Raw genomic sequence first — 14,622 nt, forward strand, 5'->3', positions numbered from 1 at the left:
AGAAGGATGCACGAAAAGAAAAACGTTGGGGATCGTTAATTGGAGTTATTTTTCGAGAGGAAGACATGAAGGTGTGACATTAAAATAGCTCAGCAAAAAAATATTATATAATGTGTATTCTATCCCTCTTATCCTTCAGGGTTGGTGAAGCTGGCACCTATCGCGGCATACTACACCCTGGACTGGTGAGCGCAAACGAGCTTGCAGTAAAAAAAAAAAACTGCCGCTACCACAGAAAGTTGAGCTTCGGCGTAGATGCTGAATCATTACAAAAATCAGTCAGCCAATTCAACGGACTGCTTTAAAACAAGGTCATAGTCATCTGAATCTCCACACTTCCTGCTGCTGCTGCTGCATCGTGGGATACACTGATTAATGGTTACCAGCGGCGCATGACAGCCATGCAGGACAGACCACAAAAGGAGACAAACCATTGTGGCAATGCGGCAGAGGAGGATGAAGGAAGAAGTGAACTCTTGGGATGACATATTATTCAATTATTTATCACGGCAGCGTATTGAATATGATAAGCGCACGGTGAGGGATTATGTTTTGGTGACTGTTTGTCTGCTAGTTTGCAAGAACTACATGGCCTATTTCCGCAAAATTCTCTAGAGAAGGGGCACCAATGCACGAAGGAGCAGCTGGAAACATATACCTTTGTATTTCTGAACAGCTGTGTGACAAAAATTTCTTCATAGTTTAAATTTATTTCAATTTGTATTGCACTCTGTATTAGACATCGTGTACATTCTTCACAAAGCATTGCTCATCCATTGCATCCCTCATACAATTTGTTGTTGTTTTCTTGTTGTACATTTTATTACTGTGATTTCTTTTTTATTGTTCTGTGGTTGCGTAGGCTCCAATGTTTTCTATCAGATGAACTCATTTCTGTCAGATGAACTCATGAACTCATCAGCTACAACATACAATACTAAATTCAAATGATCTTACACAAACTATTTTTGGTGTGTACAGTAATGTGTCTGTTTGCATTGTATGGCGCTGTTAAGTATTGGTCATTTCAGTTTCATGAAAAATCATTCAGGTACTGTATTGGATTTGCAAATGTGCAGCAGCATTAACCGTTGGCCATCAGCACAGTGGAAATAGCGGTTAGCATTTCTTCCTCACAGTACAAGGTTTGGGGTTCAAATCTGGTCTCAGTCTTCCTTGTTCTCCGTGTGCTTGAATTGTTTTTCAGCTTGTACTCCAACTACAGATACACTTTTTGGAGTAGACTATACATCTTAAAAGTCGATCTAAATCCAGATGATTCTATTGTGTGCCACCACTTGACAACATAAAACTGAGTAAATTCAACACACCTTTTTTTTCAGTGTAGAACGCAGTTAAATTGCACTCTTTCTATCAAATGTATAAGAACATTAAGTTCTCTGAGAATTTTTTTTTTCACTTTTGTTGAAAGATCAGTCTTGGTGGAGGTCCACACGCTACTGAATGCTATTCTTTGTGAGTTTGTTTATACTTTGTGCACTCTGTGATGTCCAACAACACAACAGCTTGGCTAAATGAACGCAGTCGGCAATGATTATAGGAAAACATCTGGACTGTCACTGCGAGACTGTTGGATTAAGCTCTCCCAGGAAAAGTTCAATGTAGTGCTTGTGTGCGTTCTCATCTACTAGAAGCCGCTCTCTTCAGCGCTCTGAGAAAACAGAACATGTCTCGATCATGACATTTTAGTGCATACTAATATACAGCGATCTGGCTTCCCATAAAGTGAAGCTCTGTCACGCACGCAGGGGTCACCATGTCGCCTTGTTCACAGTAGAATGGGAATGACCCGGCGCCTTCTCGATGACGAGTATCCAACCCCCCACCAGGATCGTTTTATCTCTCTTCTCAAGCGGCAGGAAGTGAGACTGTGTTCACACTGGACACGTTTAGCCATGACACATGGCTGTGACCTTTCAAACACTGGAAAATTCTGACCTTGGCGAAGATGCCGCATCTTCATGACACGTGCTTCTTAAGAGAGACGGGAAGACATTTAAAGTTTGACTCATCCATCCATCCATCCATTATCCAAACCGTTTATACTCATGAGGGTCGCGGGCGTGCTGGAGCCTTTCCCAGCTGACTTTGAGCAGTAGGTGGGGTGCACCCGGAACTGGTTGCCTGCTAGTCGCAGGGCAGACAGACAAACAACCATCCACACTCACTCAATTTTTTTATGGATGAAAAAACACACTCCCTAATCAAATGATATGCAAAGGCACTCCATTCTGATCACATTTTATTTTTTTTATTTTTTGGACTATGACGTGTTCTTTGGAAAAAAAGTACAATTAGCAACCAATTCAAGTTGATTTGGGACTCGCTTATAAAATGGTAAACAAATAGCAAACACAGATTTTGGGTGTGAGTCTGAGCTCTATTGGTGACCTAGAGATTAGCACATAATTTAATGGTCTAAATTATTCATATGTATAAATGTAAATAGAGATGTTTGTTTATGTTGCTGGGATAGGAATAAAATCTCATATGTCACAATTTGTTAAAGTTCATATTTTTTCACATATCCATGCTATTGGTCAGTCCACACGTGGGAGCTATTTTTACAAATTATTGGCCAATCTATAGTGCTGAAACTGGCTTTCTCTCTTTAACAATGCAATATTCATTCTTGTACAAGCATGATGTTTTGGGGTCTCCTGAAAAGTGATGCTTTTGGAGGTATAAGGATTCTGCCTGACGTCAGCGATACGGGCCCTGTAAGGGAATGCCCCACCTCTCTCCCAGGGCCAGCCGGGATGGGCTCTAGCTCGCACACAAACCTACTGACAACAAGTATTATAGCAAGTGGATGCATAGATAGATCAATAGATGACCATTATATAACTTCACTGGCATTGCCCAATTTGGTCTGAGACCGCGCATTTACTTTTAAGTTGTGAAACAAAACAACCAGGTTTCGATGTGTGTGTACAACAAAAACACTGGTAAATCAAGAATGCAGATTCAAATAATGTCTCCTGTGAATTAAACATCTGAGGGAAATTCCGCATGCTGTTTTTCCAGCTTCCTATTGAATGTGTAATGCTAAACAGCTGCACACTCACCTTCTGGGCTTCGAAAGCGTTGCGGAGCTTCATGTAGTTGGTGAGGGCCCTCATAGCGATGGGCAGCTTTCCGATGACTTTGAGGTCAATGGGTCGCCTGTGAGCCGAGGTTATGAAGGTGTTCATCCACCAGTAGGTGGCTTTGGACAGCAGGTTGACAAAGGGCTGCAGAAAACGGACACCCAGATCCTGAAGGTCCTCGGGGGGCTTCACTTCTGTCGGGTTGGCGAAACACATGTATCGCTGCAAGACACGGACACAACCAGTTAGTTTCATAGGCTCTTAGTTGGCCCAGTGGCTCAACCTGATCGCCCACTTGGAAATGTGCTTAAGGGTTAAAAGCGGCTGATTAAATTTCCATTGAAGATTGGCACTGGGGGGCGGGGGCGGGAGTTACTGTGCCACCTGCAGTGATGTCTTTCTGTTTTTTTATTTTTAATACCAGGGTTAATCAAACTCACTAAATGTGAGATATAAATAAACAAAGAATATAAGCAAAATAAAAATGAGAAAAACAGTGTTGATGTGTTTAAATGAAATCAGAACCAAGGCCATTCATTTCATCTACTGCCTCATTCTTGTCAGAGCACACAGTGCTGATTGTAGAACATCCAACCTGTAATATTGCGTTGACGTTTTGGCCATTTATCCTCCCATATTTAATTCTTGCTAGTTTTTCTCACGGTCTATCACGATTTATGTGATGCGTCGTGGTTGGAAGCAGCTGCGGAGCCCTGGAGGCTCAAAGTTGCTCTCCGGGTTTGGCCTGCGGTCTACCACTGATGCCCATCTCCACTGATGTCGTCCCTCATGTTTCTCATGCAGGTGTGACACATTTTCACATTCTGTCCAGGCTTTCCACAAATAAACTGTGTACACCGAGAAGCTTTGAAGTACGTCTGTAGACACAATAGACTCAAATGAAGCACACCTGAAAGGTTCGCTTTATGCTCCAAGAAGTGCATGCTGTGTAGTGGAACACAACATGTAAATATTGCACCGTGCCTGTAAACCGTCACAGGATGGAATGCTCTGTAACTCAACACGACAAAAGGGCTAACTTAACCTTGGCAAACCTCAGCTTAACTTAGCTCGCTGGGTAACCGTGGATAAAAGTGTCAAAATGGGACAAAATGTGCACCAGATGCAGCAGAACATGACAAAATTTGAAAGGACGGTGAGATGCCGAGGAAATACCCGTCCAAGTTTTGTTACAGCCTATTACATACTGTAATTCTACTTCGGTTGACTAAGTTTCTCATCCACACTGTGATTGCCGCGGCAAATTTTTTGACAGTCTGAAAATCAGGCCTGACATCCACAGCAATCATTGCTTGTCACGTTTGCCGATGCTGTCTAATATCGGTGGCTTGAAATGTGATTGCCGTGGGCGCCTGGAACATTTTATCAATGTAGCATAACCAGCAAAAACATAACCCACTACATTATTTTTCCATTTTAAAACTTTGAGGAGGTGTGAAATCTAATGCATTCAATTCTAGTGTTAACCATGTATTGGAAACTCTCTGAGCCATTATGGTTGATTACCTGGATATACTTTTAGCGTGTGTACTTTTTAAGCCTGTTGTGTTTCAGGTGACTCATTGTGCTTTGTGCTATTGAGGGCATTCTGCTTCATCATGTGCAAAACATGATGGGAGCATTGCTTTCACAGCTGTTTAACCAGAGGAAACAGAATCAGCAGATTAGGTGTACGCAGCACAGGGATTAACAAATTGTCAGGAGGAGGAAAAGTGACCAAAAATCTTTGTTGAACTGAATAATATAAAATATGAAAAATGTCAAAAACCGTGGGGCCTGTTTGCTCTCTCACTTCGCATTTCGGTTTATTGCTTTGCTCGTTGGAACTCCACACTAAAAGCAGACGTTAGTTCAAAAAAAAAAAAAAAACTCAACAACAACAATAACAACAACAAACCGAAATCAATCTGCTACACGTGTCTGCACACATTCATCATTACAGTAAGTGAGGGCACACTCACTCTGCCCAGGATGACATTGATCTCCACAGCCAGCAGGAGTCCATAAAGTAGCACCAGCAAGCATGTGATGCAGTAGCGTAGCTGCCTGGCGCCGATTCCATGCTCTGTGTATTTGGCAAACTTGATGGTTTTCATGATGAAGGCAAGAACCCAGTAGATAAGGAGGGCTGAGGAGATTTCACGTGGATAAGTGGTCAGACAAGCCGCAAAAATAATGGTTCCGGTATTTATGACATCAACAAGTTTTTCACTTTTAATTTCCTTTATCAGCAGTGACTTGGCTAGACTAAGTGTATTTGTCCTGTCTTGTCTTTGCTTAACTTTCTGGGCTATACATATAAACAAAAACAGACATAATACATCATAATATAATGTATATTCTTGTGCGAATCAGTCTGGTGGGCAGGTGAGTGAGAGTGACAAGGCAACAGTAACGCAAGTGCATTTTTACTCAATATATAATTGTTATACAAAGGCTAGCAGGACAGCACAATCGCTCCGCTACATTGGTCAGCTTACCCCACTTTGGTCCTCTTAAATGCAATTCACACAAGTCTGCTTTATTTTAGGTTAGTAACCTGTAAATATTTTAGGTGGGCTGATGGTACCGTGGCCCTGGATCCAGAGAAGAACAAGAGGCTAGAACCCCACTAAGGAAATTGGATTTATGGCCATTTATTTTTTATATCCATTCATTTCACAATCAAATCGCCTCTCTGTATTCAGTATAACGTCATATAGTATTAGAAGGAAAAATAAAAGTGCCATCTGGAAGGGCACTGGTCTCACTGGAGTCTCTCCAAGAATTTTACATATTATCTGAGGTCAACTTGTGAATAAAAAAAGAAGTTTAAATAATATGAATTATTGATTCGTTGTTCAATGTGCTTACATTGATTTTATTTTCTTTGGTTTACACTCAATTTATTGTTTGACTGAATCATCCAACTCGAAATAATAAATAAACTTGAACTACACTGGACAGTTTTACTCAACATTATCAAACCCATATTTACTTTTACAAACCTAGAAAACTGGTTTGCAATGCAGCAACAAAACAAGAACAGTTTAAATAGCTCATGGCTCAGTTATAACAGTAATACAAGCGGATAACATCTCTTTGAAAGTGGCCATCCAATGAAAGTGTTATGTTGTAATTTGTAACATGAGTTAAATAATTTTGCCTACAACTGTATTTACACTACAAGGTCAAAATGATTACTGAAACTCTAATACAGACTAATTCAGGATTTCTTGCTTCATTTGTATGGAAGAAGATCAATGCCACAGCACCAGAGCCTGCTAATGCACCGGCTGTGTCAAAATCTGTTGCCCCACTAAACTGCTTCTCCCTTGGTAGAGCGACTCTGACATGAAGACCTACTTGCCCAAGAAGGCTCAGCAAGCAAGTGAAGCACTTAGAGCGTAACACCGTTTACTTAATGCTGCACTGTGTTAATTTTGTTCTTTATTATTTCAGTCTCGAAAAACAGTATCTTGCATCTTTTCTACACGGCTATTAGCAGACTCGTTCACATTAATATCTGTGTTGGGAATACAGAAAACAATCAGGCAAATTAACTCATGCTCATTTGCTTAATGAAAAAAGATTATTAATGTCTGCTTGGAGCAGTGTGGACGCGATGATATTGTTTTCTATTCTGATGCTGTCTCAGCTCAGGGCAATGAACCGTTCAGTTAGAGATGCATTACGAAATCATTCGCCTCATTTTTAGAATCCGATCACCATGAAGCATGTAGAGGCTTACATGGTGGTGGTTGTTCATTTCAATGAAAAGGTCAAAATGGCAACGTATGATTTATTTAATCCTGGCTTTGCAGGTCATGACTGATTCAAACCCAATAGAATGATAGAGTGAGCCACAGAGACCGACGAAGCAAGGTTAAAGTGTACTGGAGGTGCATAATGGCTTTACCTAAGAGCAGTTTGGGGAAGTTGGAGGTCTCGATGTTATGATAGTAGACAATCGAGGTGATGCCAGCCATAAAGGCAAGACCTGCAGGCATGTACAGGTGAAGATGGAGAGATTTGCTGAACCTACAAGTAGGGCCAGCGGGAAGAGACAGAATTAAAAATAAGCAAACAGTGGGTCAAGTTTATGTCTCATTTCCATTTCTTTCGGCTTGGTTTTAATTAAAAAATGTGCATCTGTAACGTCAATTGACACTGCTAGGATGTTGTGGTCCGACCGGCAACAGTCCATACAACAAACTCAATTGTTATGGCAAGTTATCTGCCAGTGGTTGGTGGCATCGATGCTAATTGTGAGCGTTAGTGGCACTTTACCACTGTATGTTAGCATTATGTTAGCTGGGCCTTTAGACAGTTTGTTTGGAAAATACACATGTGGAATGCATTTTTGTTTTTTGTTTTTTTTTTTCTTTAGTTTAACAACAAATGTCAATTTCATTAAACATTTTAAAGCCTCTTTTGAAGAATTATTGATTATTTGCCAAACTGCTGCTTATTGTGAAATGAGTTGAATTGAGTCCACTACCACCATACAGCGCATGGATCTTAAGGTTCCACTTGCAATTGACAGCAAAAAAATCGTCCCCACTATATCAAGGCGCCACCGTACAGTCATTCTCATGTGACCAAATGAGGCAAGTGAGATATTATATTACTATCACTCTGATGCAGTGCAGTTCTACAACACTGCAAACTCCAAACACAATAATGAGCAGCTCAAATGTAGAGCTTGCTAATATTGTCAATCAAAATTAAGCATTATTATTTTTACTAAGATATGATTTTGAATCAAATGAAGTGTACAATGTATTTCTATCAAACGAATCATGCTACACACACACACACACACACACACACACACACACACACTCCTCACTGGTGTGTAAACTGACCAGTGATGTTTGTTTTGTTTTTTTTTTTATGTAACTCAACCAGTAAAATGTCAAGCAGGTGAAGAGTTCTTCTGTTGATGTCAGTAAAAGAACCCTCTGATCTGTACACACTCCACAAAGCATCTTACAAGCCATCTCTTGTTTGCTTCCAACCCCCACATATGAAGTCACCAAGCAGAGACACCACAGAGATCAACCTACCCATCGGAGACAATGCCCTCTGCAATCTCACAGACAAGGATGAAGAGCAGCACAAAGGTGAGCAGCCAGCGCAGGTTGTGACCTGGGAAGTGAAGCCAGGTGCTGTGGTGGATGTGGACCTTTGAGCTTTGACTTCCCCAGCCTCACACAGGAAATGAGAAAAGGAAGGTTATGGAAATAAAAACAGGTTTTTACATGATATATTTCTTTCTCAGTTCCCTTCAGCAGCAGTTTTGCGCCGAATAAGAACATTGTGAGCCTGCAATGTTTGACAAGGCTCGTAAAGGCTTTCTTGAGGTAATTTTTCTTCTGATAAATACTCAGGGAGCAGCTTTTCTGATCATTACAGTGATCGCAGAGAGGTGACTTCTGCCGATCCTTGAGACTATCGTTCCCCTCTGACTTCCATGTGAGCTAGCTGTGCTGCATCACTGTGTGTCAAGATGGTCAGGGTGCAATCAGTCTTATAAATAGAAGGTGCTGACATGAAATACTGCATATCTAGATGACTGCTGGTGGGGTAGAAGTTGTAATATTCATGCTAATCCGCACCTCTTCTATGTTTTTGTACTATGTAAAGAGCGGATAATAAACTCATGAGCCAGCGCTTTAGATTTCCAGTTGTGCTGCAGGGTGAGCAGTGTCTAGTGTACAAATGGGACTCTTGTTTAAAACATTCTTTCAGTCCACTCAAGGTAAACGTGAAAACTTAATGGTCCCTGAGGCCTGCGAAGGACAAGCAACAACACAGCTCAGGATAATAAAAGAAACAGCAATAAAGTGTCGCTTTCAACTATCCTTTTCCTTTTCACAATTGATTTACTTCACATTTGTCGTCGGTGTTTTGCTTCTCCACTACAGACTGCTCATTTGTTTCAATTGGCTCAATGTTTCACCTTAATGGAGTACATATTGCCTGCTAAATAGAGACTAAGCTGCAGGTTGCCACATCGAGGTGAGAATAACAGGCAACAGTGTGGTATTTTTTAGGTGCAGGTGATTCAAATTTTGAACAACAAATTATAACGCAAATGCAAATGTTGTGACAGAGGAGGCATAAACCACAGGCTTTGTTCCGGTGTCACCTGCACCTTCAAATCACCTTCAAAGCATCCCTCAGTATTGTTTTATTTTGATTTTTTAAATTGTATATACATGGATTTTTTTTCACAACATTTCAGCTGAATTATGATTTCAATTTTATATGAAGCTTCTTTGAGTGCTATGAAAAGTGCTTGATTCATTTATATGTACACAATATGAGTTTTGGTTGTCATCATCGTCGTCATCATAGTCGTAGTCGTAGTCGTAGTAGTTAGTGGCAGTAGTAGTAGTGTGATGAATGTGTGCATTAACTGTGAAACTTCCAAAGCCGCAGTTCCATACTATGACAGTGATTGACGTTTTTTTAAACAATTATTTCTACTGTGCTTGTGGCGAGTCATCTCGCCGACCTCCAGCAGGGTTACTTCAGCCATTGCCTGTGCCGTCTCATTCATGGTCTCACATCTCATTGAACTTCATCATCGGCCTACCTGTTTCCAAGGGCAAGTCAGTCATACTCACTGTGGTAGACCGATTCTCCATACTGGCTCATTTTTTGGTTCTGTCCAAGCTTCCCTCACCATTAGAGACGGCGCAGCGACTAATAGTCCCTCCTTTTCCGATAGCGCCTTGTTTTGTAAGTATTTTGGTTTTCCAATTCTTATGTGATTTAAGTTTCACGTGTTTAGGCTTTTGCCATTTCATTTTGTATATTTTCGGGTGCAAAATTTACCTTGCCGTTTGCAAGCGCTTTGTAATAACAAAATACGGTAATATAACAAAACAAGTAACAAAAGACATGGACAGTCATGCAATCATAAGCATATTCCGGCATGTTTGGTTTCCCTGGCTCTTTGTCGCCAGCGATTTCTGTTTGTACTTTGTTGGTCCTTCATTTTTCTATAAATTATTTTTGTATCGCAGTCTGCATTTGTGGGATGCGCACACCATGTGGTTCGTTTTTGAACCTTGTCAGTTGTGCTGTGAGAATTTTTTGGGAAACACTGTCCGAGGGAGAGTTGGCTTCGCTATGTGCATTCCCTTTTATTAGTGATGTCGACGCTTTCGCCATACAGTATTGTACAAAACAAGCTAGGACAGAGATGTGATTATTGCTTTCCTCTCTGGCACACCGCTTACATGCGCAGCTAGCTGTATATGGAAAACAGGTGAAAATACTTCCTTCCAGCATGAGTAGCGACAGTAAATGATGGAACCCAAAAGGCCACCAGGACACAGCACATGTAGGAAATGTAAAGGTCTACAGTGTCATGTTCTACACAAGATGGTGTCAATAGCTTCCAAAGGTGACAGTGTCCAATGTTTACGATGCATTCATGTTTACATATGGTATATGATATTTGTAACGTGATCGGTTCAAACCAACATGTCTTCAAGCCATTGTTATGCTAATTATTGCGGCACAGGCTACATACTGTATAGGAAGTCCGCTAAGCTGTTTTTATGTTTGGTCAGATGATTTTTCACGTATAGCGGAGTTGCAGTTCTCCGGTTAGCATTATATTTTTTTCAGTTTGTCATTAGCGGTACCCCTATGTGGCAACAACACAAAACAGCAAAGATGAAAATCTAAATGTTTCTTGAGTTTTGATGCACATTAAGATGAATTCCAGCGTGTCGTCATTTTCTCACAATTTGCAACGTTTGGTGTGCATGTTTCAATTATATTCTAATCACTCACAAATAATAATCAGAATAATTAAACTATTTTCCAATTATATGGCATTGGAAGCGCCAACTGTGGATGGTCCACAGTAACGGCATTTCATATATATGTGAAACAGGAACACAGAGGCAGTGTCAAACCAGTTATGGAGAGTGACAAATTGTTCATGTTTCATGCCTTCTCAAATGGTCGCGCACACAGGGAAGCAAAAGTTGTGGCAGTTACACACTGAACTTTACAATTCATGAATGGGCCACTACTGATTTAGGAAAGTAACAACAAAATCTTTTAAAACCTATACACCATTAGGCCAGAAAACATCATATAGATCAAAGAATATGCACAAATGTTCAAACCTGTCTGAAGCATGTCCATAAAAAATGTCAAACATGCTAAATGGATATTTAAGTTCTCAGACAATACACTGAGTAGGGGTACACTTGTTTGTCAATGTTAGAAGGCAAAGCAACCATGGAAGCCATCAAGTTGAAATCATTATTGATGAATTCATCACGTAATTAGCAAAATTGGGGGAAGGTTCTCAAACCTATTGTTGTGTGTCTAATTTGAGACCCACTGCGGGGACTTGTGCTCATGCTCCCTCATGTGAGTATATGCGATTGGTGGAGGTGTGGGGAAAAAACTCACCGATGAAGAGGATGGGGAATGTGATGAAGAGGAGGAAGACGTGTGGCACTAGGTTGAGCGCGTCCAGGAAACAGCCGTTGTTCAGAACCCCCCCGTCCACATTGTAGGCACCCGAGTTATTCTCGCTCCCACAGAACGCCAAGGACATGGTGGAACCGGGACTCTGCATGTAGCCAGCATGAGGAAGGAGAACAGAAGGAAGAGGGCGAGGAAGAGAATGACAGGGGGGGGGGGGGTATCAGAGACAGATGAGAGACCCACATATTTAAAAAACAAGCAGAATCGTGGCTTTTTAAAGGAGACACTGACAGCCTCTTCAGCAGCTCCTGGCAATTTCCAGTGTGACCTCTTTTCAGTTCTTCCAGCTTGCAGAATTTGGATCCAGTGACGAAGAGGAGAAATAAGGAAGGCGAGAGGTGGGGGGAAGGGGGGGGGCGTTAGAGACAATCCCAGTCCAGTGTAACGGTAGCTCCCTCGAATCCTCTGCAGTCTAAGCAGCTTTGGGGGTCATGATGGTGACAAACATCTGCATCCTGTCTGCCTGCGACTGCCCACATACTCTAAAAGTGAGGCTTCAGTTTTCGCTCAGCTCCGCACAGCTCCGTTGGAACGTGTTCACACTCTCTCACATGGCTCTCACACACACTAACAGGCGCACACAGGGAGAGCGGCGGCAGCATTCTGCAGTGCACCTGCTATTGCCGTGTCTTTTCAGACTGGAGCGACCTTGGGAGACGAGAGCAGGAGGGGCTGAATGTGTAGGCAGGCTGGACGAGTTCACTGGGAAAGGCAGGAGATGAAGAGGGGGAGGGAGAAAACACAGAGAGATGAAGACACAGAGGAGAGATGGTGTCTGCCCAATGGGGAGAGCAAACATCTTAGAATTGTAGGAAGCATGAACAAGCATGCTAATCTGAATCCCAACTCAGTTTTATGAGTTGCCGACCTCTCTCTCGTTTTCATTCATTGAACATATACATAGACCTCAAACAAAAAAAGAACTCACACAACCGTCCATTGGTAGGATGCAAACGTAAGAAAAGACATGAAATATTAATAGATTCCTGCATGGGATAAATGTGTTGTGTGTCCAATCCATTGGGGAGAAGACGGTGCGTGCAGCCAATCATGGAACTTGTTCAGAGGATCAGTAAAACTCACATGGGAGCAGATTTGAATAATATCATCTAAACAGAGACATCTGTGTGCCCTGCGATTGGCTGGCAACCAGTTTAGGGTGTCTCCCGCCTACTGCCTGAAGACACTTGGGATAGGCTCCAGCACCCCCCGCGAGCCATGTGAGGATAAAGTGGTTCGGAAAATTGATGGGTGGATACAGAGACATTCCCAATGGGTTTTTTTTTAATTACTTTTTTTTTTTTTTTTTTTTTTTACTATTACTGCTCACACTGCGTACATATAGGCTAAGTGACAATGAGCAGTTGCTATGAGCTGTGAGTGCTATTTTAAATCGCCATGGATACAAGATGTGATGCAAGTACTACACAGCTTGTACACTTGCATGCAATCACATCGTATGTTTTGATGCAGTATTATTGTGCCTTTCTGTCACACATTCAGAGCCATGTCTTGATATACCAGCGTACTGGAGGGATGTTCTGCCAGCTCAATTTAATCAGTTTCATGTCTCCAAAACCACATTTGGGGATCGATGAAACAAGTCCTTACAAGAGGAACATTTAATCAAACTTGGATGGTGACCTACATCAACGATCAACCTCCATCAAAGGTGTACATGTGGTGAGTGTGCAGGGAAAAACAGGGCGAGAATAAAATCCGCTCAAATGTAGGTCAACATAGCTTGGACAGCACAGGAAAAAAATATGTATGCAGTCCTAAAAGATAAGACTGGAAGACAAATTGGGAAAGCACGCACAACTCAGCTAATGTAAATTTGAGCTCCAGGCTAAGAGGTGAAAGGTGAATTTGTTGGATCTCATCTCACCAGGAATCCTCATCACTTTTTAGCTCAGGTTTGCACCAATCCGTGGTTTGATATGATATCTATATCAGTGAGTGCAAGTTTTCCAGCAGCTGCCTTTAAATCCGACAGTTGAATTCGTGTCATTGCAGCACATTACGACATTTAAGCATTAATAAATGCGACTTAATCTGAATACAAATCGGGATTGCACAGGGAGATTAGTCATCAAAATACAACAGTATGAATAACATCCCAAGTGTTGAGGCAGGCGATCACGAACTTACCGGTTTGTATCGTGAGATCATCGTTGGCTTCTCAGCATTGCCACGTACGTCACTTCCGACGGAGAAAAGGAGAATAAAATACCGAGGGGCGTCCTGTCATGAGCGCGGAGAGCAATCCGAAATTTGGACAGGTGGCGGAGGGCGTTTTTTCAGGCTTGGAGCTATCCTCGGTGCTGAAGTCGGGTGCAGCGAAGGTGAAAGATCACAACGAAGTCGGGGCAAAGAAGGCAGACACAGGCCCACCCTTTGTCCCCCCCCCCGTCATGAACCGGCAAGCAGTTCAAGCAAAAGCCTCGCAGAGGGTCGATTTAATCCTACAAATGGTAGCCGGACAAAAGTCACGTATGCAGCGCGAGTGGAGATGACTACACAGTGTGGTTACATAACTGGGAAAAGGGATGAAACACACAGCACATGCGGAACACTTTTACGAGGAGATTGTTTGACCTACTTTTTTTAAGATGGATTTTAAATGTTCTTTTAATACCACAGCAAATAACCTCATCAGGATGTGTGCAAGAAACAAAGCTTGAAGACGTGAAGGAATGTATGAAACTAGAAATTTAGGGAGAAGCACTATTGGCCCCTGTGGACACTCATACACGACGACCGTCAGTGCAGGATTTTGCTTCTTCATACTAGTTTCCCTGTCAGGGATGTCAAACTCATTTTCGATTATAGTTCCCTGTTCTGACTGTAAAAAAAACTGTACATGTTTCATATTATGACACATTTGCCCGTGTAATTGATTGTCGAATACATGTAATAGCTTATTGTTAAAATAATTTTGAAATCATAAGACATGGGCGGCGGATTGAGAGACGGCACTACTTCG

The 14,622-nt window shown here is 41.8% G+C and overlaps 1 protein-coding gene across 4 annotated transcripts in view; it reads right to left on the reverse strand.

The window, feature by feature from the left end:
- Positions 1-14,488, reverse strand: part of abcc8 (ATP-binding cassette, sub-family C (CFTR/MRP), member 8) — a 44,859-nt gene extending 30,371 nt beyond the window's left edge. For 3 of the 4 annotated variants that reach the window (XM_019894061.1, XM_019894063.1, XM_019894060.1), the window contains exons 1-6: positions 13,788-14,488; positions 11,559-11,721; positions 8,180-8,321; positions 7,030-7,151; positions 5,093-5,259; positions 3,090-3,332 (exon numbers count right to left, since the gene is read on the reverse strand). In XM_019894061.1, the coding sequence (XP_019749620.1) occupies positions 3,090-3,332; positions 5,093-5,259; positions 7,030-7,151; positions 8,180-8,321; positions 11,559-11,721; positions 13,788-13,808 (858 nt within the window). In that variant the 5' untranslated portion in view covers positions 13,809-14,488. Of the gene's footprint in view, positions 1-3,089; positions 3,333-5,092; positions 5,260-7,029; positions 7,152-8,179; positions 8,322-11,558; positions 11,722-11,867; positions 12,339-13,787 lie in introns of all 4 variants that reach the window. The other variant, XM_019894062.1, reaches the window with a different exon arrangement.
- Between the last annotated feature and the right edge of the window lie 134 nt (positions 14,489-14,622).

This window comes from Hippocampus comes, unplaced genomic scaffold (assembly GCF_001891065.2).
Source record: "Hippocampus comes isolate QL1 unplaced genomic scaffold, H_comes_QL1_v1.1 scaffold104, whole genome shotgun sequence".
Taxonomy (NCBI): Eukaryota; Metazoa; Chordata; class Actinopteri; order Syngnathiformes; family Syngnathidae; genus Hippocampus; species Hippocampus comes.